Raw genomic sequence first — 26,505 nt, 5'->3', positions numbered from 1 at the left:
TCGCTCAAGAAACGACAACGGGACTCTTCAGAGGGCAGTTAGCGAAGTGATTCCAAAAAGCAGTAACCTAGAATACCAACATCATCCTAATCGCTTGTCGGCATCGGTAACCATGAATAGTTCAGCGCCTGATAGCAATGCTTCCGGGACCTCGGCAAATACCGAAGAAGTAGAGCGTCATACACGGGCAACTAGTGTATCTGAGAAAATGAAGCAACTGTGGGACAGCGATCGTGCTATTACGAAGCCCCTTAACAGCCTTCCTCAAAGTACGACGTCGTCTTCTGCCGGAGATATCTTGCCATCTGCGCCACCAAATGCGTCAGACATCATCTCACCTCTCGACTCACAGTTGGACAAAGATACTGCGAATGCCATTGGAAACGAAGCACCAAGCTCTGTGCCTATTCCATTCGTCACTCCTCAAGCCTTGCATTACAATGTCGAGCAGGTTACTTCCGTTCCTGAGGCTCTAGAGTCAACCGTGCAAACGGAGACTACCGAGTTTGATGCATCTAGCCCGCAAGAGCAAAACCAGGATGCATTGGAACTGGAAGTCAATGTCCTGACTCTTAGCGAGATGGAATTTGCCATACCGCTGTCTATGGACTGTCGAGTGAAGGATGAATACGATAATACCCTGGAAGGTGAGAACAAGTATGTGGAAAAATTTTTGGAATCATCGCCACAGTCGAGTGACATGGGATCTCTTGAAGGAGATGTAAGTTTATGTTCCCAGCCTACTTTGCTTGAATTCTCTAACCATTTGCCTTTCCACAGAGCCAGGGACTGATCACTAGAATGGCAACTCTAGTCGAGAAACTTGACAATATTACGACACACCCTGATATCAACATCGCTAGTCAGGCCGCTGGGGCTTCTCCTGATACAGCTAAAGAAGCTTTATGGGCTGAATACTCGAGCTCAAAGTTCCAATATCTTGGTTACCTTATTGACGCCTCTAATGAACTTGACCTACACATTATCATAATGGCGAAGCCAGGGAGAACCGTTGATGTAGTCAAGCGCTACTTGATGGGCAAGAATTTTAATCAAGCACCTTTCCCAGGAGGCGAACACGGAGACTCTCCTGCTGTTTTCAGCAAAGAGAAAGTCAGCTTCGAAGTACGGTCGACTACCGACGAGCGGGGCATGCTAGCATCGAGACCACCGTCTCTCATCATAGCCCTGGATAGCTCCTTTGACGTCAACCTTGAGCCTGTAAAGAAGCTGAGGGTTGCTCACAATCACAGTACCCTTGTCCCGGTTGTCCGTTTAATTATCGCCAATACTGTTGAGCATGTCAAGGCATGTCTCCCCAAATGCACTGAATTAACTAGACTTCGTTTGCTGGTACAACACACACTGGCTTGCAATGATTCAGCTGGAGAGCTACAAGACGATGCTCTTGGTGTCCAGGAGAATGCTGAAGAAACTCTGATGTACATCATGGATAACCCTGCTACCAGGACGTGGAAGCTTCCGTTTATGGAAGCATTGGAGATAGAAGGACAGGGTGAAACCCCTGGCTCAGAGCTTGATCCAATGTCTTCTACCAATGCTTCACGGCAAAAGAGATGGCTGGTAAGCTTCTTTTCTCTCTCATTTATAATACGAAAATTACAATAAATTGACTGGTGTGTTTATCAGGAGAGTGAACTTAATGATAGCACCAATCCATCAAAACGACAGAGAATAACGCCGACTCAGGATATCACACATGTCAGTGATTCAGTGAGAGACCTAACGCAAACGGATCAAAATAGCAACGCTTCCGCTACACAAAGTCACACGAATCAGTCTGCCACTGATATTGAAGCCCTCCGCAACGCACTAACAAATAGCAAAGCTAAAGTGAAGACGCTCGAAGCAAGTATTGGTGCTCTACAATACCGCTATGAAGCGAAACATAACCTATTACATCAAACTCGACATGAGCTTGAGATAGAAAGGGAGAAGTCTCAAAAGTCACAGACAAGGTTTGAGCGCCAAAAAGAAGAAATAACAAGACTAAAGGACCGGAATGCTGAGCTAGTTACCGAGTTGGAAGCGGCAAGGAATACCATCAAATCTGGTGGTGGCTTGGAATCTGACCTGGAAAAATCTCGTGAAGAAATCAGGAAGCTTGAAAAGACTATGGCAAGTCTCGAGCGGACAGTCCAACAGGAACGTTCGCAAACAGAATATACCCGTCAACAATACCAAAATGCCTCCACCTCAGCTGCACAGTCGGCAATGGAGGCCCGTCGGCTTGAGGAAAGAGTCCAAGAACTGGAAAAGAAAGCAAATGGCGAAGCAGTCAGGCTTAAAGAACTGAAAATGAAAAATGATGGGGAAATGCAACTAGCTCGTATTAAGGAGTTAGAATCCCTATTGGCCACGAGAGATACCCTCTTGACGAGAAAGGAAGAGGAAATTCGCGAAATGAAAAAGAACCGCCCGTCGACCCGTGCTACAAGTATGCAACCCCGGAGTCCCAAGTACGGCACTAGCCGGCCATCTAGCCCGGGGCCGAACAATATCGGCTCGGCTGTTCGGGGGAGTGCCCTTAAGTTTCGGGCTGAAATATAATGGGATATTATACTATGTCTCTTGGGACAAGATGGGCATCTTACGCTAGTCCACCAATTGTCTGCAAGGATAAACAAAAAAAAATAAAAAAAAAAAATGACAAGACTTAAAAAAAAAAAAAAAAAAAAAAAGGAAAGGAAACTAAGAGGAGTTTACGTTCCTTTTGATTTTTTTTTTTTTTTTTTTTTTTTTGTATAACCGCGTCTTTTATTTATTTGGTTTACAGCTGTTTGTTGCTTGGATTTCTTTTCTTTGCATCTCCCTCTCTCTCATTCGTATATTTCCTTTTCCACGGCTTTTTCCTGTCCTCCAGCTACTCATGTCAATATTGTCTGGCCATTCCTGTTTCACTTTGATTATTACTTTTCTTTTTTGTAAATTTTCTGAACTTGTAGCCATAACTACCGTGACAACAGCCGTTTGGGCCTACATGAAGGAGTGTGACACAGATCATATATGGTTACCAAATAACACATTGTTAAAGACTTTTTCGAAATGTCTGATGTGTAGGATGTAACTAGAGATTTGGTCGAGCTGAAAATTGACACGAGATGAATAACGGTATTAATAATTAAAATGCTCAAAGCCGGCAGAATACTCTTAAAAAAAGACCAGTATAATCACCAGTATGAGAGTTCAAGGGAAAACAAAGAGAAAGAGTTTTGCGCCCGATTGATGGGACAAGGCCCAAGTGCAGTAAATTTACTCTGAGCGCTCAGGATTTCCCATGAGTTCGGATCCGATGCCATCAAAATCTTGACCAGGGTTGACGTTCTGATAGCGTAGGAAATTGAGAGCTTGATAAAAGCCAGTTGCTAGCAAAGATCCCAGCAAGGGGCCAACCCAGTAAATCCAATGATATCCAGGAAATCCTCCTACGATAACATCTGGGCCGAAGGAACGGGCAGGGTTGAGAGATCCACCAGTGAAGTAAACACCTAGGTAACAACATTCTATATTAGTAGAAGTTCAGGAAAAGCAAGGGCATATATGCGGTTCTTGACTAACCGCTAAGTTGCGCTATGAAAAGAGCCAATCCAATGCCCAACGGAGCAAGGAAGGTTGCACGGTGCTTCACAACAGCCAGCATCAGGATGGTGATTATAAGTTCAGCGGTTAGGAACATTTCAATGAACAGTCCCTGTGTGGTCGTAGTCCCACCTCCAAGCTTAGTTTGGACAACCAGGGGTCCAGGGAAGAGGGCAGAGACAACTCCAGCGGCAGCAATTCCGGCAACAACCTGGGCAATAGATACCATTACTGCTCGGATAGGGCTGATAGCTCCGACCAAAGCGAGAGCCAGGGATACCTATCTCAAAGGATTAACACTCGAATTTACCAGATAAATGAACCGATCAAAGCATACCGCCGGGTTAAACATCCCTCCTGTGATCCTATAGAATACCCAAACATTGATGGCAAGAGCGGTACCGAAGGAGAGCGATATATATAGCAGAACAGTAGGGTTAGGTTCAGGCGCAGAATCCTTGGGATCCACGGACATATTGGCAATTTGGCATCCTGTATAGGAGAGGAAGAGGAACATGAAGGTCCCAACGAATTCTCCAAAGGTAGCAACAGAGGACTTCTTCCATGAATCATTCGACTCGGAAGAGAAAAGAGACGGCAAGGGACCCATGGTGATTTGTAGAGTGGATTGTATATTATATTGCAGGATTTGTCAGGGAAATCAACAGGCAGAAGTCGAGGGGAGGCAGAATCCAGTATATATAAGGGATATGTATACAACAAAGGAGCATCCGACTACTGTTATGGGAGGGGGAACAAGGACTATAAAGCTGTAGACATGCACGACTGCAAAGAAAGACGGGCCGGATTAGTTGGCCCAGCAAATTCATGCTGGTGCCGCTCAGTACCTCACTTGGCGCATGTCAGTTCAGTTTCTTGGATACCCCCACGTACATGAGCTGTGATATCCGCCTTCATTCCGTTGGAGGCAAAAAGAAATCATGCCCAAAAGGATAGACATGTATGTGTGACCGGCTGACAGCCACTATTGAATTGATATGATGGCTGGCGTTCGAGTATAATCCACGCCAAAGGGGATGAAGGAGGAGATGTGGGAGATGTGTTATATATCTTGCCGGCTATATTTGGATATTATATAGAGCTTCAGGGGGGGTATGAAATTGCATCTTCACATAGGCTACTATCACATGTTGTGCGATTATACCTAGCTCTGCTGGCCACAGATGGTGCTTTCAGACGCAAGGGTCCCTAGGCCAATTGGTAGAAGTATTCGGGATTGCTTTCCAGCAGAGATGGGCTCAATTTTCCATTCAGCTAGCCCATTGCATTTCTTTTCTTTTTTATATACCACTAACTTGCAGTTAAATGATACCGGCGAGTCTTTTTGTCTGGAGAAGTAGGTTAATAGCTAGCCCATGACCTTTTGAGTATTGTTGACGGCAATTGCAACTTTTGAAACAAGAGCCTAAGCGGTTTCCTTTGAAATTGGCTAACAGGATAAAAAGGAAAGAAGTTGGTTATTGGTCTTGCATAACTTGGCGACGTTGACATATGTCCCCCTGCAGTGATGGCACCATGCATGATTGTATGGTAGCATGTTTTTCGCATCGGGTACATTACATGGGCTATATTAGGGCTGATTGGAGCCTAGTTTTACCCGCCTTATTGAAAAGCCGTTTATCTTGCATCGTACCATGGGTATAATGGGTATAGAAAGACGGGAAGGAAAGGGAAAAAAAATTATGCTCCCCCGGGGTGTGCCTTGGCCGTGTAATTCTGCATGCAAACAGGGGTGGTTGGTTGGCTGGCAGGAGCGAAACGAGAACAATTATGTTTTCTTTGTCCAACATGATCGATCAGAGCGAGAAACGGTCGAATTTCGGCGGCATCTCTTATGAAGGATGTGATTGTGCTACCCTAGGAGAGCAGGCGCTGCATGTCCATCATGTGGTGAGTGGAGGGACTCTAGCTAGACCGAAGGAAAACTTTTCCTCCCATTTTCGCCGTCGTCGATGTTGTTGACAGATAACTAGTCGACCTGTGCCGACAATATTGGTCCACCCCCTGTGGAATTCAGTATTCGCCTCCGTTTGGGGCATCAAAGAACCAGCTGCGACTCCTTTCACCATCAGGAGTATTGTGTGTGCGTACCACATGGCCTGAACAGACGGATGCTGTTGATGTATCAGGCTGGAACAGCGATCTTTGACTAATTATTAGTCGGGGCTTTAAGTGACTATCAATCAATGCCAGAGATGTTTCACGGAGCAGAGATTCGGCGCATAACTCCCCCATTCATCATGGTTGCTGCCATGCTCCTGCGCGAGCAGCGACACCATGTCCCTCCTCAAGCTCTGTCTGGTGACTAAGGGACCTGACATTTACCATCCCTGCGCCGGCTGGCCATAGCTGAAGCTCTTATCTCGCACCTCTATCGATATCGGCAGCTATCGATATCAGTACCGATCAAGATCGCTAACTAGCTACTAGCTAGCTATCAGACCGTCTCGGCCCTTCGCCCCCCTTTTTTTGCCTTGTTTCTTCTATTTTTGATAACAAGCGAAAAAAAGCTGAGCTTTATCGATAAGAGCGCGCTAGTCCAGAAGAGGAAAATCGTAAACATGGCCGACAGCCGCGTTGCCCCCGTGACCTAGCCGCGCTCAACAAAGCAAGAAAAGTCGCAAATAAGAAACATCGCAAGCGACGAGAGGACGACGACGGTCGAAGGACAACATTGCGATCGAAGGACTGCGCCGTCACCATCCACGTCCCTTCACTGTTTCTGTGGTGTCTTCCTCTCTTTACGGCGCCGCATAGTGTTCGTCTCTGCCATCTACGCTCGTTAGATTTCTTCTATCTCACCGCTCTTTGCCAGTTTACAGCGCTACTGGATACAGCAAACGCCGTCACTACCACCACCCATTCTCCCTTCGGCCGTACTATTCTTATGGCTTAAGACATTCGTTTCTCTTGGGGTCCCCGACTATCTTTAAAGACGCTCTATCGGGTTATAGCTCGAGTTGCTCTTTTGTGTTACTTTTTCCCTTGCTGTTGAGCCGAGTTCGTTACTAGGTGGAATGGCGCCTCAGGCACCAGAGCTGCCGACCAAATTCCCATGCTGGTGCCGAGCAGTATACTCATGGGGAGGTGAATCAAAGCAAGACTTGGGGTTTATCGAAGGTGATCTGATAGAGTGTCTTAATGCTGGAGACGGATCATGGTGGACCGGTCGTTTACGACGCGACAGGCGCATGGTCGGTGTGTTTCCATCGAACTTTGTGAAGGTCCTGGAAGATGACTTTGTGCCGGCTACACGCTCTGTTAGCCCTCTGCCGCCGGTAACGGATAGCCCATCAAATGCCCCGTTGTATGCGCCCAAAAAGGAGAAGACCATCTTCAGGAAGCCGTTCCAAGGTTACAAGCAGGTCCTGGGCCCCTCTGCAGAGCTGGCAAAGAAGAATGCAGAGAAAGAGACAGAAGCACCAACTGTGCCCGAACCACCTCCACGTGGGCGCAAATCTGTCATAAACAGGACTCCGCGGCGAAAATCTACGTCTCGTGCTCATCCACGGGCAGTCTCTCCTGCCCAGCCGCCACGGCAACCAACGCCTCTGCCCACTCGACATGCTAACTCGCAACAACCCGAGAGACAACCAACTCCTCAACCTGAAAGGCAACCAACTCCACAGCCAGAACGACAACCTACACCACAACCAGAACGGCAGCCAACTCCACAGCTTGCATTGGCTCCAATGCAACCACCACCGATGATGATACCAGCCGAGCCTCGTGAATTTGAACCTGAATCTTCACCTCCTCCGCCGCCCCCTCCGCCACATAGAATTGCAGTTCGAAGACAACCTTCATATGTACAGCCCGAATCTTCCATGCATGACCATCAGTATCAGCAAGCAAACCATGAATTCCAGCCAGCTTCTAGGACGCCGTCGCCCTATCCACCTTCCCCAGGAACTCACCACCGTCATACACCTTCTCCACTGCGGGATGCCATGGAAGACGTAATGTCTTCTTTACAAGGCATGAGTATGCCTCATGATCCTCATTCAGAACCACAGCGGACCCCCTCTCCATTCAATCCATGGTCGCCCGCAGCATTTGATAATCTACGTGGTCCACCAAGTCAACAGTTTGCTGGCCGACCGTCTACTTCACTCGGACTAGGGAACAGCCAATACAGTCGCCGAGGTAGCCACTTCGCCCATAAGTCATCAGAGAGTTTCCATGACCGCTTTCAGGATGGTCCTCCGCAGCTTGGTAACTACGTTCAGAGAATGGAGTCTCGTCTAAGACAGTTGCACAACCAAGAAGAAGGCTCTGACAGAGGGAATCCTATGCTTATAGAAGATGATGACAACCCCCCTCCCCCACCTCCTAGGAGAGGAGAATATAATTATTCACCCTCGCAGCAAATGATTACAAGGACACGGGGCTTAACTTACGACTCAGGACGGGATACTCTTGGACGGACATTTACCACGAGATCCATTGCTACAAATTCATCTTCTGGAGTCCAAAGCAATACAACACACAGCACTGCAAGCACAAGTGCCACCAACCCAAGCCTCATGAGTGGTACATCTGCAGGCGGATTTAGTGCTACTAGTGCTGGTAGTTTTGCAAAGCGCCATCAACAGGCGTCCCAACTGAGACACGGGATGTTTAGGTCCTTCGATGGCACAAGGTCAGGTGGTTTTACTGGATTTGGTGATGATGCCGCTGGGGAACAAAGACCGTACACCCCGATGACGTCTCAATCCGGAAGTTATCCTCATCTACCCCAAGATGACCCCAGACAAGGGGCTACTTCCGCTGTTGGCTGGACTGAATATAATAAGCATGAAGAGTCACCTGGTATCTTTGGAGGATTAACAACTCCTAAATCAAAGAAGACTGGTTTCTTAAAAAAGATGATCGAATCCGCAAAAACAGGAGCTGCAACCGCGCGAAGTAGTATTGCTACTGCGCAGCATATTCGTTCGTTGTCTCCAACCAAGGGGCTTCTTTCAGGTGGTGTTGGAAGCTTTTCTCCAACAAAGGACCGAGATACTACCGCTGACACAGGCCTAGGAGGTAATGACTGGGTTCAGGTCCGCAGAGATGTTAATCGTGCAACTTCTCCCAGCCGCAATGAGCTGGTGGAGAGAGCAGAGCGGTGCCAGATGATGGACTACCCTGTCATATATGCAGTTGAGGAGCTGTATGAATGTGCGGAAGGCGATGAAGGGCTGGATGGATTACCGGTAACGGAACCCACCAATTGGGCTGCAGTGAATCTACAACTTGTGGATAAAAGCTCCCGGTTCATCAACAGTTTACCTCCAATGACAAGCCCAGCGAGCTTGGCTCAAGGTTTTGTTTGCAGACCTCATCGGAGTGATGTTCAACGTTTACGAGCAATATTCACTTGGGTTGCAGAGAAGATCGTATGGGATGATGAAATTGAGGGAGAAGTTGATGTACGGAGGGTAATTCAAATGAAACGAGGTAGCCCCCGAGAAGTGGCTGTCTTGGTGATGGAAATGTGCGATGCTGTCGGTCTCCATGCTGAAGTCGTTCAGGGATATCTGAAAACACCCGGTGAACAATTGGAATTTGACGGTTATACACGTGTCAACCACTGGTGGAACAATGTCCTCATCGATGGTGAATGGAGGGTTATGGACTGTTCACTTGCCAGCCCAACCCACCCACGGAGAGCACTCTATTCAAGCTTTAATCCCCAGGCTGCGGAGACATGGTACTTCCTGGCGCGCCCAATGGAGATATGTTACACCCATATACCCCTTGCGCCCGAACACCAGCATATATGTCCTCCGATTAGTCCGGATGTCCTTCTTGCACTACCATGTGCCTGTCCCGCGTATTTTAAGAATGGTCTCCATATGCCAACTTATGACACTAGCCTTGTCCGCCTCACGGATTTGGAAATGTTACAAGTTAGGGTTCTTGTTCCACCTGACATTGAGTGTATCGCAGAGGTCGAGGCCATTGCCTTCGCTCGTGATGCTGACGGGGACGTTTTTGAGAGCGGTGATATTATTACCAAGCGTGCGCTGGCTCAACCTGATTGGATACAGGGACAGAAGCGATTTACTATCAAAGCTGCGCTTCCCGGTGATGAGGGACAAGGAGTTTTAAAAGTATATGCTGGAAAGAAAGGGCTTATGCATTCTATCAAGGATATACCCCATGCTCTGGCCTTCGCTCTCCCAATCACTCACACTGGAGACAACCCCCCCTACGAATTTGTTATCCGTCATCCTACTCCCCATGCTCAAAGACACGATCTATATGTCATCCAACCTCAGTGCGCAAGACTTACCATTAATAATACTTTCGTCTTTGCTGTCCGCCAACACCCCTCGTCTTTACCATCATCTCCCAAAGCGGAGGAGCCCAGTGGACGTGTATCGCCAAACCCTTTTGCTAGGCCGTCCAGTGCGTTAAGTATGGTGTCTTCCGTTGCGACCATATCCAATGCGTCCACTACGTCCTCAACTGTCTCGAACAACTATAAACAGCAAAATTCTCGAGAAAAACCAGCAAAATTGGCTATACAAACACCATCTGGGAAAATTTTAAGGCTGAGTCGAAAAGCAGACCATATGATCACTACAAGCTCCGGTGCCGATTCTGGATTTGACGGTCCTCCAGATGGTAGTGTCTGGGAGACAGTCATCAAGGTCAGCGAGCGTGGTGTTTGGAGAGGGCTGGTCCTCGCTGACCGTACCGCAAGGTGGTGTGTTTGGGGCGAGTGGGAGTGCTTCTGATACCACCATTACTTCCTCCCTTTCCACTATGCACTCCACTGACAGACTTTTGCCCACTTATTTTTGATTTCTAGGTCCTTGCTCATATAATGTTGGCGGTTATTCGGCGATTGGTGCATACGAACTATACCCGGTTTATGTTTAGAGTTAATAAGGGGCTTAATGTACTACAGTATTTGAGCGTTTCTTATTTTCTGGCATTTATATTTTTATTTTTATTTTTCGAAGTCACATACTTTACTGTCACTGGTGCGGCTCATATATGACTGTCTTGAGACTGATGAAATTCGGCTTTTATTTTCTATGTCACCTTTTTTTTTCTCTTAAAACAGCCGCGGTTGGACTACTTTCACTCTACTTCTTGTCTCTACATTCTGGGCTATCTGTTATGAACGACTTCATGTTGACATGTTTTCGCCTTATGTGATGATAGAATTCTATATGGGCATTATAATATGAAACGGTTCTTCAAGTCCAAATTTCAGCCTCTTGATTCAGGATTCCCCTGCAAACACCCGGCGCAGCAAAGGAGCTACCTGTTTTCTACTCTTTGTAACATCTAACTGTCGCCATACACGCGTGTTTCGACCTATTTGACCCAGATCCTTATTCTTTTCATGGAACGGCCTCTTCTCAAGACGAAGGTAGTCGGCACCAGCGTCCTCGAATTCTCCGAGATTAGAAATATACTCGTCATTCAGTACTGTGACAACCAATTCACGCCGGAACTCGTTTTCAGAGGAAGATGAAAACGCAGTCATAACGGCAACGACGTCAAGGCCTCGGGTACTAGAAAAGGAACGCAGAACATCAAAGAATGCTTCCTCGTCATATTCCTCTTCAGAATACTCTGATCCACATTTTTTAAGAATCCAAGACACCGGCTTGATAACAGAGCATATCCCGATCTTTATATTACGGCCGGGCTCAATAGTGTCTGTCCATTCTTTATAGTCTCTTCCCAATGTTTCGTGGGCCGTCAGGTAATCCACGCTGGAAGATTTGGCATCCATGATGAGGTCGTAGAATCTGCCGCGGTCCCAATTGATAGATTTGCATTGGTTTATTTTGTTTTCTAAAAATCTCACGGCTTCTCGATCCACATCGGATACCTTGCTCTCGTTTGTCATATTCGCAGTATCTGCTAATATAGCCGCCAGAGCAAGTTGTGCAGCCTGTGATTCGAATTCCGCATCACTGTCACCAAGAGTGTGTCCTTCGGAAATTGTTTTATTATCATCGGCAACGTCTCTCCACCATCCGAGTTTTCGAAGCTCACAGACAACTAAGGATGTACAGCTCCCCACCCCAGTTTGAATATGTGACACCCGGGTCCCTGGTCCTGGAACTAGATGCTTTGAGATGAAGCCCTCATCATCATGGTGATCTATACAGCCCACCACGGACGTAACGATACCGTCGACCTTGTCTGAAACCCCGGGAATTCCATACGTATGAGGTGAAATCTTGGGTAATGCATTCCAATCCACCATAATAATATTTATGAATATCGCCTTTTTGTCGTCTGATGGTTTCCAATTCAGTAGCTCATCCCTTAGCGATGCAACCGTCAGAATGCTTTCACTGAGAATATTGTCGGTATCTTCATCCTCAGGTAAAGTTTTCAAGCCCTTGGAGGCCTCATTCTGCGCAGTTTTCAATGGCCGTTGGGTAGCAAGGTTCAATGCTGTTACGAATTCTGGTCGTAACCTTCTCAATTCTCGCCCTGCTGGGACTTTTGGTAAATTTATCACTGGTATATATTGGAGCCCTCTTTCAGATGTCGCTGAAGATGCAAAGTAAGAATATATAATTGCAGAGATAATTGAATCTAGATCTGCTGAGGTGTTGCCGAGAACGTATGTGCGCGGTATTTTAGCTGCCGAAGGAGATGCCCGCAAGTGCTGGACCGCTTTCTTCAAAAACGGGAGTAAACCAAGGCCTCGCTGGCGGTTCTTATCCAGAGTCATTTTATTTTATGTATAGGTGGATTTCTGTTGAAATTGTTCGAAGCATAAGTGATGTTGGTGAAACGAACCTTGGAACAGTCGAGGGTCGAAACTTGATCAATGGAATTGAAGAATTCTTGGCATCGCGGCTAACTAACTAATTTGTATTCCTAGTTAACCAATGAACGACCTGTCCGGCGCCTAATAACCATTGATCGGAGTCCTAATTATGACATTCACATGGGAGATGAACTCCTCTGGACACTGGTACTTGGCTGATGGATTTCGGAGTACTTCAAATATACCAGCTATAGGAAGAACCTTGTAATAGTGCAAAAAGAAAACCTCACACATACTTGGTATGCGTGATCAAGTGAGAGTTTGCTAAAGGCTGCGTTGGGTATTAGGGAGTATTAAGAATAATCCATATATTGTTACATTAGCTGGCGCAGTTACATAGGATACATGAGAAGATCAGACAGAAGGAGCAGTGAACGATGATGGCGACTGACGGGGGTAATACATGATATTATGAAATGGACATCAGTTGCCAGTAAGGATAGGAAACAAGACAATTAACGTAAACACAACAAGATGGTGGAATATATCGACTCAGATCCTGCTCGGGATGTAAAAGCATTAAAGCATTGATGCTTCATCACCCACCGGGGAGACTTAAAGGATGGAAAAGCAAAAACAAACGCGGGATGATGATAGAAAGGCGCATGTAGATGGAAAAATATGGGGTAAACAGAATAATGATATCAGGTACGCCGACCTATCCCTCCCATTTCGACTCCTTGATGACTCCCTGTTGATTTCCTCCGGTGTATATGACAGCCTTTTCCGAAAAAGCAGAAGAAAAAAAAAAAAAAATAGGCGAGCAATGTTTCGAACTCATCAGAGAAAGAACCATCTAAGAATAAACAACGAAAACGAAGACGAAAACAAAGCATTAATCTAGGATGAGGAGGTAAAAGTAAACGGGATAAACATTAGTCATAAGGATAGAAACGGGAATAGCCTAGAGATCAGATAAGAATTCAGCTTAGATATTCTTCACCTAGGCCACCGCCGTTCTGATGTTCGTTGTCACTGTGGTGGCTGGCATTTTGATGAAGATCCGGGTCTCCGTTGGTGCCGTTGTTTCCTGGCTCGGAAATCGAGCCAGTGCGGGAACCACAGGCTTGGGCGCTCTTGAGAGCTTCAAGGGCTTCATTAGCATGACTTATCTCTTCGACGTGCTCGGGCTCGTTATCATGATTCGTCAAGTCGGCGAATAATTCATCCATGTTTGCACGAGGGCTGCTGCCGAATGGGTTGTGAGCATCGACATCATCTACACCAACACCAGTATTGCCCTTCATATTCTCAGACTCCGAGCCTTGAGGCAACTGATGGCTTCGTTCGAAGCTTGGAGGACTAAAGAACGAAGGATCGAGTCCGGAGTGCCTAGCGGCAGGGGAGCCGGGTGAGAATGAGGGCGATTGGTCGCCATTTTCTTGGGTCAGAAAGGGGCCAGAACCGGCTCCGAATGTGGCATTCTGTTCGCTGGACGAAAGTTGGAATGGATGGCTGAACGGATAAGAAGCAGGTGTCTGAGGTGCTTGAGTAGCGGCCATGGATGATGGAACCTGGTCGGTACCAACCGAAACAGAGCGTGGGTTATCCACGGGAGTACTAGATCTGTTTGACGATGCTGGTTGGAGGGGTGGTGGCCGTCCATTTTGAGGTTCAATGGACTTGCGTTTCGACGGGAAGATATGGTGTTTTGTTCGCAGGTGAAGGGGGATGTCCTCTGGTTTCTCGATACCAAGCTGGGCCATGATTTTTTGTTGTTTGGTCGGTCGTGGTTTGCGAGTGGAAAGTGATTGTTCAAGAATCGGTGGCGGTTCAGGGGCCACTGGATTCCATTTATGAACTTCCTGGCGGAAGTAATTCGTTTCATAGGCAAGGAGAACTTCTGCACCTTCAATCTTGCGTAGGTAAAAAATCTGTGTCGGAACCTCCTCGGCAGTCATACATGCAGGATTCGTGAATGGGCGCAAGAAATCACGGAATGATGTTGCTTGGTCAATAATGGAAGTCAAGATCTCCTCCTCTTCAGGCTGGAATGGAAGATCAGAGAGTTCAGACTGCCATTCAAGCAAGTCCTCCAGCTTTGGGCGAGCAGCATCGCGAGGTATCTTAACGCGCCAGTCACATATAGGACAGGTGTAGCTGTCGTACTCCTTCACCTTACCACGGGCAATCTTGAGACATTTTCCGTGATACCTGTTTCGACAGTTAGTACAAAAAACAAAGAGCGAGAGAGAAGGGATGAGTATGTGAAGGGATGTAAATTATTAAACTGACCATTCATGGCAGACTTCGCACTCAATCATTAAGCCGGATTCCTGCTGCCTACAGATGCAGAAGACATCTTTTTTCTTTGACCGACTGCCAGCCCAGGGTTGTGACTCTCCAGAACCATCGGGAGTGGCCTCTCGAGAAGCAGGTTCAACTGGTGGGCGGAACCGGTCGTCAAGATCGAAGCAGTACGAATTTCTCTTTTGAACGTACTGCATATGCATCTTAAGAATGTGCAAGGGAGCATTGGCTTTACCAAACAGCTTCTTCCCCTTTCTCATCCAGTCTTCGTGACGTTTCTGTTCACGTTCGAGGTCGATAGTGCCATTCGGCTTGCTGTTCAACTGTACCAATGATTCCATCAAATCGCGTACGTCACGGTAATGTGGACGTTCGCGAAAATCGCTTGATTTGCTTTTCTCGTACATGGTAGAAATCTGCCTCTGAGCTTCACGTTGCTTTGTGAGGATCGCGTCGACTGCAGCAAGCGTGTCTGGTGAGACCGGAAATCGAGCAGCCTGTGCGGAAAGGGCCTCCAGTTGCTGGTAGTGAACTGCCTCTACAGACATGAGTTCCTTTGCTTTCGCTTCCCATGCGACCCCGCTGCAGTACATTTCACGGAAATATAGAAGGTGGTTGTTAGCCTCGGATATGTTTAATTCTTCGGCTTGCTTGATGAAATCCGCACAATCTTCGAGTGTTTGGTACTGTTCACGCCGGCGTCGCGCGTCCTCGTTCCATTTCATCTGTTGCAAGACGCGTTCCAGTTTGTCTACCTCTGGGATATCAAGGCAGAAGTTGCGGCCTAGTTCGACTAGCTCCTCCACAGCCTGAGCAGACGCGGTATGTGCACTGATGAAAACGGCTTGGGCGTCTCTCTGGAAGCGCTCGATCTCCTGGACCTTTTCATGCAGGGCCGTTATCTGAGGACAATCGAATGATAAACGGTCCGCTTCTGTAAGCAAGCTATGAATTTTCTCGATACTGCGTAGCTCACGGTCTCTTTCTTCCATCTGTGCAGCCTTGGCTGGGTTCCCCTTCCGCCAGATCTTTTCGTTTTTACGTCGGTTTTGTTGCTTGCGAGTTAAGTAGTTGTTCGCTTCCTCAACCCACTTGTCACACCTCTGTACAAAGACAGAGAGATCTTGCAGCCCAGGAAGATGGTATGGTATCTTTTCTCCCTCTGAGAGTAGAGCATGAAGAGCTTTGAGAGATGGTTTCGGCTCATCTTCCAGGATTCTGTCTAGTCTTTCAGCCCAAGCTTCGGGAATCTTGGCGCGATCCTCCACTTTTTGAACGATTTTTTGCAGATCTTCATCAGATAGTCGATATCGGACTGAATGATCAGGTCCCCGCAAGTAATGGGCTGGTTCACTGCCGCAGCATTCCGTTATTCCGGCATGCACTAGACACAGCTGCTTTCCAGATTTGTGGCATCGGAAAAGAGAAAGGTAGCTGTAGGCCTTGCAATAGCTGCACTGATACTCGTCTTCAAGGAGATCAGCCTCCTCCACAGAAACGGGCAACGCTGGTAAATCAGCAGGTTTGGCACTCTGGTCTCCATTCTGAATACCATTTCGATTATCAGCTTCTCGAGACCGCGCTAGGAGGTTCGCTCTTTGCTCCATTTCACGATCACACATCCGCCGCAACGCCTTACCAAGCCACTTCGCAGTGCTGATAGACGTATCCTTGCTAGCAGCAGTCAGTAACATTTCGTCATGCGAGAAGCAAGGTTGTCGTCTAAATTCCTGCAGCCGGTCAACTCCAGATTGGCCGAATGGCTCCCACTCGCTTGGTGCAAAGTTCACAGCCTCGTTGCAGTTGAATCCGTGGTTGAACCCGGCATGATAGGCTTGTGGGTATGTAATCACGAACTGACCAGCTCTTTGATCCAAGGCATAGACATTGACACCAGCTTTCTTCAGCTGATTTGGTGGAAGTAAAGTAACCAGTTGGAATAAAAGGTCAGGTTGAGTTTCAAACAGCTCCGGAACAGCTTGTCGCATAGCCTCCTCGAAGGCTTCAGCATCAGCTCCTGGGATTCCATACCACGTCTTAGTTGAGCCGAAATGCTGATAGTTAGCTGAAAACGCGTAGTGGTCTTCGTTATGCCAACAGAAGGTCGAGAAACACATGCCGACGTAAACCCATGGAACCGTCATGCCAGAAACATCGGACTTGATATGTCTGAACAGTGATTCTGGGTGTAAAGGGAGTACATTTAGATTCCATGGATCAGTCGCGTGGGGATCAAGGGGGTTTCGTTCAACCGTAGGAAAGCCACTGCCATGTGTTGTCGAATGAATATCGGCCCCGTACTCAACCTCCACTGTCTCAGTTAGGCTCTCGACAAGTCGCCAGAATTCACGTTCGACGCTGTCTTCGGCTTCGTATAGTTGTGGAGTTGGCGCAGAAGTTGCCTGGAAGGGTATCTTCGAGCCAAAATAATTCTTCTTGAACTGGTTGGCTTTCTCCTGGAATTGTTTCAACGAGTATATACCGCCTTCCTCGAAGCCATATTCCCCAGTTCCTACTAGACATTTGGGACAATGCCAGTCATAGTCTGGGATGCTTGTAAGAGGGGGATCAAGGCAGTGCATATGATAACCGACGTCACAGCCATCGCATGCAAGGATCGTAGACTCTTTATCAGTCTTGCCGCAGCTTTCGCATTTCTAAAATGGTATTAGCTTCATGGTACGGTAACGTTCTGGGAAGCCCAATATAGATTGACTCACATCTCCAGTTTTACAGGTTCCGTTTTTAGACTTTGGCTGAGAAGGAGATGGTCGTAATAAATTCAAGTTAGATCCCGCAACGTTGGGCATGCCATCTATAGCTGATACTATTAGTATCACGTTGAGATACTGAAAACGTAGGATAGATGGAAAAACTCGATTCGACGTACCTTTCTTTAGACGCTTGCTTCGTCTACCGTTACCCCCTTCTTCAGAATCGTCGTTTTCAGTTTGGGAGTTACCGCCACTGCTATGAACGCGTTTTAGGGAATGCTCATCGTGGCCGTTTTGCCCATTGGTAAGGGGCGCTGAATTGGACTTCGTCCGTTTCTGCTCAGGGGACGGTTTTCCAGAGGCGGGAATGGAATTTGCATGAGAAGAGTTGCCTGCTGTCTCATCTGATTCCCTTTTGACCTCGGGAGCGGCTCTGTTGACTGCTGTAAACGAAGATGGCATGTTGATCGCCGCAAACCCGCTTGGTCGGGAGTTTACGGCTGTGAACCCAGAAGAGATTGGCTGCTGCACAGGCGCTGGTGTAGCTTCCCGAGGAGTTTCAGCTGCATTACCGCTGCCCTCCTCAACATCTACGGTTGAGGTGTTAGGGGCTGTGGATGCTCTCCGCGTTGAGGAATTATCTTCGGCGCGAGAGTCCGAAGGCGTCCGGTGGCCATTCTGTATTGGATGTTTCCTCTTCTCGGCTGGGGACTGATTTGGAGATGAAGCGAAAGGTCCACCATTCTCAACTTCAAGCTGATGCTGGACTCCGGGTTTTGCGACAAGAAGGTACTCTTCATAAGGTTGTAGCCATCGTTGGTAAGAGTTCTTGAGCGAAGTAGATAGAGACGACATGATTTTGCCGCTGTAACCTAGGTCACGTCCGATTTCAGCCCATTTCTTAAGCTTGCAGACCTGTTCAAATCCGCCTCTTATTTCAACCGCTTTCTTCAGTTTGTATAAGTCGAGGGGTCGTTTATCCACGCTGGGAAATCGGGTAAGGCTGGTGCCATGTTGCTTGTGGAATTTGGTTAATTGGTCGAGGTAGTTGAGGTTTGCTCTAGTGCCTAGAAAGAAGGGTTAAACATTCATGTCTTTTTGTAGGTCACGATAATCGGCTAAAAGCGAGTGTTGCATACCTCCTTCAACGGAGTTGAGCTCCTGTCGACGTGTACGGAAGTGGAATCGCTAAGAAGAAGAAATGAGAACGTGTCAGCATCATGCAACTACGTGTATATCATCTATTCCTTTCTTCCAAAAAACGCTTGGATTAAAAGACTATTCGCTCATACCTCCGTGTCGATGGCAAAAGCTGGATTCCATGACTGTGGAGGGACGACTTTGCAGATACCGTATTTCCGCCCTTCAGGAGAGATCTTTCGAATATAGGCCATCGGGTCCTTGAACTCTTCCTCTGTTGGATAGAAGGTCGGTGCTTCTTGTAGGTCATGAGGCCTGTTGCGTTTTGGGGGATCTCGAGTAGCTGGGACTTGTTCACGGCGTTCGACGGTAGATAGGTCCAACGGTGCGGACCGTCGAGCACTCAGCGGCACATTCACACCGTATGAGCTTGTAGCACTAGCTGACTGCATCGACGACCGGCCGTTCGAGTGTGAGCTCTGATGATGCAGCTGGTGCTGCTGCTGTGTATGTGTCTGGGGCTGCTGGCCAGCATTATGGCCCTCAGATGAAGTGGCAACCGCCATTATCAAATTGTGGGAGATGAGGGAGGCTTGTAGAGGGAGGCTGCAGAGTGGAGGGGAGGAGGGTAGATCGGGATTTCGTCACGGCTGTAATAATATATAGAGGGTGTATCGCGAATGCATTGGCTATAGAGAAGGGAATCGAGGGCGAGAGGCGGCGAAGGATATGCTGGCCGTAGGTATATTATATCGAGGGTCCTATATAAATGACGCCCTAGGAGCGATCCTGGGTACCCGAACTCTAGAGAAGAAGGGAAAAGGGCAGAGCAGGGCAGGTTGCTGTGTATTCCTCAGCTGCGAGGATCGAATGGCGCACTGAGGGACGTTCCGGCGGTCCCAGGTCGGTCAACGGTCGCGGAGGGACAGGCTGGACCGGGTCTGGGGTCTCATAGCATCGAGGGTCGCGGGCGTGGAGAGTCGACGATGCTTCATCGACGGGTTTTTGGTCAGAAAGTCGAGAAAGTCGAAGGTCGGCGATGGATTTTCTGCAGGCGCCTCTGCTTAGTCATGTCACAGTGTTACCGATTAGTCATGTAATTCGTAATTTTGGGTTGACTTTTAACATTGTATTTTAAGCTTTGAACACTAAAAAAAAAAGGGCGAAGACGACGGCGACGACGAAGAAGATAATGATGATACAATACTCCGTAATGCTGCTAGTGAAAGTTGATCCGATGACGATGGCGACGAGTGACAACATTCAACCGTGTTTGCAGCGCAAAGGCGAGTCTCATTTCTCTCCTTCTGGCGCCCTGCTTAGCCTCGGCTGGCCATGTGGAGCAGGCATATAGTTATCGAGAGATCCTCAAGAGCTCGACAGCTCCTTAAAACGAACTACGGAGTCGCTCGTTGTTAGCCTACTAATGACTGCTGGGGTTGCTGCCAGAATTAGTTTCTACAACGCCTTCATATGACACCAGGGTAGCTATCCGAGTGCAGGGTACTCCGTACGGACAGCATGTCTGAGAAATGGTCGGGGCAAAGGCTGGCGAGCCAGTGGCACAGGTTTATGCAGTATAATCTCATGCCAATTGGAGCCGTCTTCCCTCCTTCTGACTTGCTCCGACTTTCTCCTAACCATCACCTCACGTCTTCCGCTCCGGGGCCGGACTTGGGACTGGGACGTTTAGTTAATTGGCTACCAAGTCCGCCAGGGTCCCAGCGGGAGAAAGCGAGCAAAAGTCCCACGGGTGAAGCGCCGAGAAGCTTGCCTTGCTTGTCGAAGCTAAGAACCGCGCTCAGAAACGGCCCTTGATTACAGAGTACCACTTGTTACATCTTTCTGCAGGATTTTGATGCCATTTAAAGCTCGAGTCATGTTGTTCGCCCCGTTTGTGTCACATGACCATTTGTTTGCGCCCGGCCCTTGATATAACTAAACAGCAACACAACATAAACAACAAGGCAAAACAACATAATTAGTTAACGATGAGATGATGATATTAAAATAGTTACAGACTATGTAACTACATGTTATTTTTTTGGGTTTATTCATGGACATTCCCTAGATCGCTAGCTATACACCATTAATTTCAACCGCCGAAATACCCTACATTCTCATGCCACGGAGATCCCAATCGAGTCCAGCTCCAGGCAACAGCAGGGAGTCCGCGAAGGGCATACCACCCTTCTACTGCGTGTATCTGCTTCGCTCTACTGTGCGTCATGCCAGTCTCTACATTGGGTCGACTCCCAACCCTGGTCGTCGGCTTGCGCAGCATAACGGCCGCATCAAGGGAGGGGCACACAGAACCCACCGAGAAAAGCTGCGGCCGTGGGAGATGGTCATGATAGTCAGTGGCTTTACCAGTCGTACGGCGGCCCTACAGTTCGAGTATGTCGGTATTGGTAGTTCGCTCAGCCGTGTTTTGGGTAATTGAACTGACCGTATATATGCTAGATGGGCGTGGCAGAACACACAAGCCTCTCGTCATGCTGTCAACGATGAGATAGAAACTAATGTTCGAATATGCTCAAAAACAGGAAGACGCCTGGCTACAAAGTCAAGCAACCCCCGGGAGTCAATGACAAGCACTATGGCGCGTTTACATGTTCTTTTGCGTTCACCATACTTTTCAAGCTGGCCCTTGCAAGTGCGGTTTTTCAATGCAGATATTCATCGTGTCTGGCGAGGCTGGGCCGAGAGTGCCAGTACATTTGTTCCGGAACATATCAGCTTCAAGACTGATTTTGATGATGGAGCCTTATCTGGGGAAGGTCTGCCACTTCAAAATACCCTTCGGAAACTCGATGTTTCGGGGAAGAACTTGAGGTCGTACCGAGAGAAGACTCAGTTCCTGCTGGATGCTGGAGATAGACTTGATTGTGGTGTCTGCCGAAGCCGTCTGCAGCTGAACGATGATCTCGTCGTAGTCTGCTCCTCTGAAATGTGTCGGTGCGCCTCACACCTCTTGTGTCTCTCTTCTAGATTTATACGATCCGAGGATTCTAGCAATGACCTTGTTCCAATGAGTGGAAGGTGTCCAGGCTGTGAATCAATCATTGAATGGCATATCCTGATGAGAGAAATGACACTCCGAATTCACAGCCACAGGACAGGGTTATTCGACAATGAGGATTCACTGGAAGAGGAGGATGAAGCAGGGGACGAACTATGCGAAGATGCCAGGGTTCAAAGTCCCATCGATCTTCTGAGTAGTGAAGATGACGACTTTGGACCTTCAACGTCAAAAAATGACTTAAATGTCGATTACCGGCGGCAGCACCAACCAATATCAAACACGCCCGGGAAAGGGAAAATTGACGACTGGGATGATGTAGATATAGTAGAATGATACTGCTCCTCTTTGTGTCGTCTATGAAGAACCTTTGTCTTCCGTCTCCGTAAACACCAAAGCGTCAAGCTTCCTCAGTGGCCCTATAGAATCAACTTTGGCCATCGTCTGTAGCACTTCTTCCCGGATCTGCCGAGATATCTCATCTATCCCTCTGCCCGCATCAACAACCCTCATATCTTCATTGCCCTTCAGCTCAGTCAAGGAGAGAAATAGCTTCCCGACCTTCTTCTGCAGATTGATAGTCTCATATCTCTCAGTTCCGTACCCCCCTCTAGCAGCCGCAGCTTCGATTGAGATGTTCAAAAAGAACCAGATATCAGGTCGAGGTAGCCCTACCTCAGGTCTCCATGCCCAGTCAAGCTGCAGTTCCTTGTTCTCCTTTGCAGCCGAGTATACTGCCCCCGAATACGAGTATCGGTCAACGATGACGGTGATCCCGGACTCTATATCTTGTCGTATCTGCGCAGCAGCCTCCCACCGGTTCGCGGAGAAGAGCAGATGGACCGCATGGTCGTCGAGCTGTATCTCTCCACGAAGATATTGGTTTATCATCTTGCCAATTGAGGTAGTTCTATCTGATGTATCATCAGTATGGCTTCACTGACACTCTACCAGCCTTGACGCACCTGGGAATCGAATGTATTTCGTCTTATGTCCTTGGTCTACGAGGAACTGGTGCAGTCTCGCGCATTGCGTTGATTTCCCGGCGCGATCCAAGCCTTCCACGACAACAAGAGCTCCCCTTCTGGAGGGTTGAATTTCGCTTTCCAACGTCATTTGGTATATATCATATATATACGCACAGAAAATAGTGGAGGGTTAGAATGTGTCCCTGCGGACTGTAGACAGGCTTGGTTGTTTGTCTTCTAGCCAAAAGTCAACTTCTTGCTAGTTAGTTAGTTAGTTAACTAGTTAGCCTCAAGAAAAGAAAAAATGATAAGATCGCAAAGTCGCAAAGCCCAACGTCTTCACCACATTAATAGGAGCGAACATGGCCTCTGATATACCGCCTGACCATTCTGGAGAAATGCTCAGCTTCAGCCTACTATCCCATCCGCCTACGCAGCTTGCTCCGCGGCTGGGGAGATTGTGCAGAGTTGGGCGCAAACCAATACTGACACCAGGCTATCTGCCCATCACGTCGAGAGGGGTGTTGCCGCATGTCAGCCATGACAATATAAAAGAACACATGTCGATAGCCAGTCTATATGTTGCTCTTGAAGATTGTACGTGAACGTCCTGAGCTATTAAGTACCAGCCTTTGAATGTCTCGTTACTAACCTCTCTGCTTGCTGGGGCAGTTCAGTCATAGAACGAAACTCATTAAAAGAAATACCACCAATATATAATACACCTACGGGAAAGACAGAATCCGCTCTCCGAAAGTTCCTCTCCTTCGATGATGAATACCTGCTATTCCTTGGGCCCAGGAGGATTCCGCCGGTTGCCACAGCAAGCTCGAATTCCGTCAATTCAGTGACCATTCTGACCTCAGTCGGGTACCAGCAATTGCAGGTGGAACAGTACCAAGATGCTATCAAGTCATTGAAGCCAGATATTGCAATTGGTCTGGCTGATGTGTTAGATAGACAGCCGGGGGTGAAAAGACGGGAGAAAATGGTTGATCGGACACACGCATGGACGCAGTCGGCCGTAGACATCTTGTTTAAGCCTGCAGATATATGCAACCGGCTTGGAGAAACCTCGTTTTTTGCACCAATACTTCCACTTGAAAAGGAACGGCAGACCGTATACTTGCGGGATCTGGAGGAAGAAATGGCAGATGCGGTTTCTGGGTTTGCAGTATGGGACCCAGCCACAATTGAATTGATCCCCCAAGCCCTTTGGCATTTACCACGGCTGTCTATTGGTGAATCTAATACCCCTCAAGACGTTCTCAGGGGAGTGTCACTTGGGCTTGACCTTTCTGCGATCCAATTCATCGGAACGGCGTCAGATGCAGGTCTCGCTTTCGACTTTTTCTTCCCAAAAGGCACCCCTCAAAATAATGATAACAAATCGTCACCCTACCCGTTAGCAGTTGATATGCTACTACCCGCTCATTCCACCGACACTTCACCACTTGTCTCTGATTGCCAGTGCTACACATGCAAGACGTACCATAAAGCCTACCTCCGCCACCTGCTTAATGCGAAAGAAATGCTTGCTTGGACACTGCTCCAGATACACAACCATGCCATTATGGATAGGTTCTTTATTGATATAAGAACAAGTATTGAGCGTGGGACATTCGAAGAGGATGTAAAAACTTTTGAGTGCACTTATATGTCGGAGTTTCCCGAGCCCAGTGGGCAAGGCCCAAGGTATGCTTTTTGAGTTTACTCTCTTGTCTGTAGTATAATAACATTGCTAACCCTGCAATAGGATGCGAGGTTACCAGTTCAAAACCGGGCCGGGGGAGAAACGAAACCCAAAGGTCTTTGGACGCCTGGATGGTGTTGCGGAAAGGCTCCTGGAGTCTCAGTCGTCTGTAGTTACTCCTGATGCTGAGGCTGAGGAACTCGAAGCTCGTGGATTTGCCGAAAAGATGCAGTGATTTATCCATCCACCGTTTGATAGTCACGACGCCGAAGTCTGCTCACCCTGTCATTCATACCGCTTCAGCCCAATCGCCAACGGCCACAATGTTGTCATACCCTCCTGTATACCCTGGCCATTTTGATGGCAATTAAGGAATATATCAACGCACATCCAACTGCCGGTTTTGCTTGGCAATATTTCTCAAGCTAATAATATTGTACGAAGAAGACGAGAGATGCCGTCTCTGTTTGAATCCGGAACTCCAACTTATACCCGGAGACCCCGGCGTATGTCATGTTTACGTAGAGCTGCCTGGGGTCTCGCATTCTAGTCAGTTGAAGGCAAGCTTAACATTATGAACATTCTCGTAAAGCTGCCTTGGTCTGTTTCCACAGCTCCGGTTTTTCTAAACCCGACCTTGGAGAATAGCCGAACGGCAGCTGGCGACGAATCACAAATGTGTCCTGGACGTTTGTCTTTCACCAACTCTACTACAGAATGATTCCATGAACGCAGACTCAACGTCCTCCCGCTGATGCTTCGGATTGACCTCCATGAAGGTGATTCCCCAGAGCGACATGAGCAAATTCCATAGCTATCTATACAAAGTAGTTAATTGATAGCTTACGGCATAGCTCTTTTTCCGATAACTCTGAAGTACCTACTCTTCGTCTCTCTTCTCTTAGTCTTTTCTATATATCTAACCACGTACTTATATCCAGAGAAAGGGGCATTGTATCCGCCATTCGGCTTTGTTTTGCCTTTCTCTGGGCTTAATTGCAGGGCATGTCTACTGCTGATGCGCCTCCCCTGGTTGTCCAGCAACTCCACATCCCCGGCCTGGACGGGTGATATCGAGAATGCCACTTTTTGCGATGTAACTATATGGTGATGTGCAAGTGTAGAGGTCAGCCTAGTTACCGATGCTTATCCCAGTTTCGTGTAGGAAAGCAGTGTTAAAAATGGAATCGCTGCAATAACTAACTAGCGAACTGGTGTTAATAACACTTATGTGTCAGGCTTCTTGCACATCCATGAGGAATAACTACCGCAACGAGGATACTTGAACTCCTCTCTTCCTCATATGGAGTAGTTACGTGGTCCATGGCCCTGCAACAGATATTATCCAGGATAACTCGGCCATCGTTACGAAGTACCCCAGTCAAAGAGAGTTTCGCGGCTCGATCTTCAGGTCTGCCGGCAGATAACTGCAAGCATGTCGATCATGAACAGCGATCGCCCCTTGGCAAGGGGTGAGAGTTGAGCCTGTCAGCGAATTACACGAGAGACCAGCAGATCTCGAGTTTAATGGCGATCAAGGCTGGAATCAAGCCATCCTGGTAGTTATCAATAATAAGCGGTCAATCCGGCTGTTTGTTGCGTTGTACATATACCATGGCATTCCCTCCCCACATCCTGTTTAGCAAACTAGTTACAGGGCTAACTATGCATCTCCGTTCCTCGCGCGCGAGCTGGTGAACTGTAGACATGGCGTTGCCCCAGGGAGAAAATAAGCCTGCTGGAGCAACAGGCGTTATTGAAGATGTAGAGCTTTCAGGGGCTCAAGGGAGTGATAGTGACGATAAATGGCCTTGCTCATCCCAAGAGTATAGGTCGGAGGTTGAAAAGTGAGCCACTCGAAGTAATAAGAATTTCTGCAGTTTAGTTAACTCCTACTAACTCACTGGTAGAAAACTCGTACGGCGTCAAGACTGGATAATAATGCCCCAATTTGCAGTACTGTATTTGCTGGTTGGTGCTGATAATCAACCGTCCTATACCCCTTGCCAGTCGCTGACACGGGGCAGGCATACCTCGACAGGATAAACTTAGGAAATGCAAAACTCCAAGGAATAGTAGAAGAGGCGTTGGATGGAAACGACTCCAACTTCTCCTGGGCAGCTAGCATATTCTATTTTGGATAGTCAGTTTATGCCCTATTCCTCAGTTTGAAGGATATAATGACTTACTCAATGTAGCATTATATTCGCAATACCTCTCACCCTTTGGGGGAAACGGTTCTATCCTTCGAGATTTATCTTCATCTCAGTCATTGGATGGGGTATAGCTGCTACGGC

At 47.8% G+C, this 26,505-nt stretch overlaps 7 protein-coding genes across 7 annotated transcripts; 3 read left to right on the top strand and 4 right to left on the bottom strand.

Annotated features, from left to right (window-relative positions):
- Positions 1–208: 208 nt before the first annotated feature.
- ARB_06854 (uncharacterized protein) lies at positions 209–2,571 on the top strand (the record flags this gene model as incomplete). Its single annotated transcript, XM_003015048.1, has 3 exons — positions 209–721; positions 781–1,584; positions 1,651–2,571. The coding sequence occupies 3 exons, from the start codon at positions 209–211 to the stop codon at positions 2,569–2,571; spliced, it is 2,238 nt and encodes a 745-aa protein (XP_003015094.1).
- A 702-nt stretch (positions 2,572–3,273) lies between these two features.
- Positions 3,274–4,210, bottom strand: ARB_06853 (uncharacterized protein; the record flags this gene model as incomplete). Its single annotated transcript, XM_003015047.1, has 3 exons — positions 3,274–3,524; positions 3,580–3,880; positions 3,938–4,210. The coding sequence occupies 3 exons, from the start codon at positions 4,208–4,210 to the stop codon at positions 3,274–3,276; spliced, it is 825 nt and encodes a 274-aa protein (XP_003015093.1).
- A 2,428-nt stretch (positions 4,211–6,638) lies between these two features.
- Positions 6,639–10,352, top strand: ARB_06852 (uncharacterized protein; the record flags this gene model as incomplete). The annotated part of the gene is made up of 1 exon (XM_003015046.1): positions 6,639–10,352. The coding sequence occupies one exon, from the start codon at positions 6,639–6,641 to the stop codon at positions 10,350–10,352; it is 3,714 nt and encodes a 1,237-aa protein (XP_003015092.1).
- A 494-nt stretch (positions 10,353–10,846) lies between these two features.
- On the bottom strand, positions 10,847–12,322 carry ARB_06851 (exopolyphosphatase, putative; the record flags this gene model as incomplete). Its single annotated transcript, XM_003015045.1, has 1 exon — positions 10,847–12,322. One exon carries the CDS (start codon positions 12,320–12,322, stop codon positions 10,847–10,849), a length of 1,476 nt encoding a protein of 491 aa, XP_003015091.1.
- Positions 12,323–13,344: 1,022 nt separating this feature from the next.
- Positions 13,345–19,091, bottom strand: ARB_06850 (uncharacterized protein; the record flags this gene model as incomplete). Its single annotated transcript, XM_003015044.1, has 6 exons — positions 13,345–14,575; positions 14,657–17,328; positions 17,392–17,486; positions 17,562–18,452; positions 18,525–18,546; positions 18,678–19,091. The coding sequence occupies 6 exons, from the start codon at positions 19,089–19,091 to the stop codon at positions 13,345–13,347; spliced, it is 5,325 nt and encodes a 1,774-aa protein (XP_003015090.1).
- A 2,813-nt stretch (positions 19,092–21,904) lies between these two features.
- Positions 21,905–22,438, bottom strand: ARB_06849 (uncharacterized protein; the record flags this gene model as incomplete). Its single annotated transcript, XM_003015043.1, has 1 exon — positions 21,905–22,438. The coding sequence occupies one exon, from the start codon at positions 22,436–22,438 to the stop codon at positions 21,905–21,907; it is 534 nt and encodes a 177-aa protein (XP_003015089.1).
- Positions 22,439–22,877: 439 nt separating this feature from the next.
- ARB_06848 (tRNA-guanine transglycosylase family protein) lies at positions 22,878–24,443 on the top strand (the record flags this gene model as incomplete). Its single annotated transcript, XM_003015042.1, has 3 exons — positions 22,878–23,112; positions 23,145–24,210; positions 24,272–24,443. The coding sequence occupies 3 exons, from the start codon at positions 22,878–22,880 to the stop codon at positions 24,441–24,443; spliced, it is 1,473 nt and encodes a 490-aa protein (XP_003015088.1).
- Between the last annotated feature and the right edge of the window lie 2,062 nt (positions 24,444–26,505).

This window comes from Trichophyton benhamiae, assembly GCF_000151125.1.
Source record: "Trichophyton benhamiae CBS 112371 chromosome Unknown contig00476.0, whole genome shotgun sequence".
Lineage (NCBI taxonomy): Eukaryota > Fungi > Ascomycota > Eurotiomycetes > Onygenales > Arthrodermataceae > Trichophyton > Trichophyton benhamiae.
The sequence above is the reverse complement of the archived record's forward strand: the minus strand, read 5'-3'. Positions and strand labels throughout refer to the sequence as shown.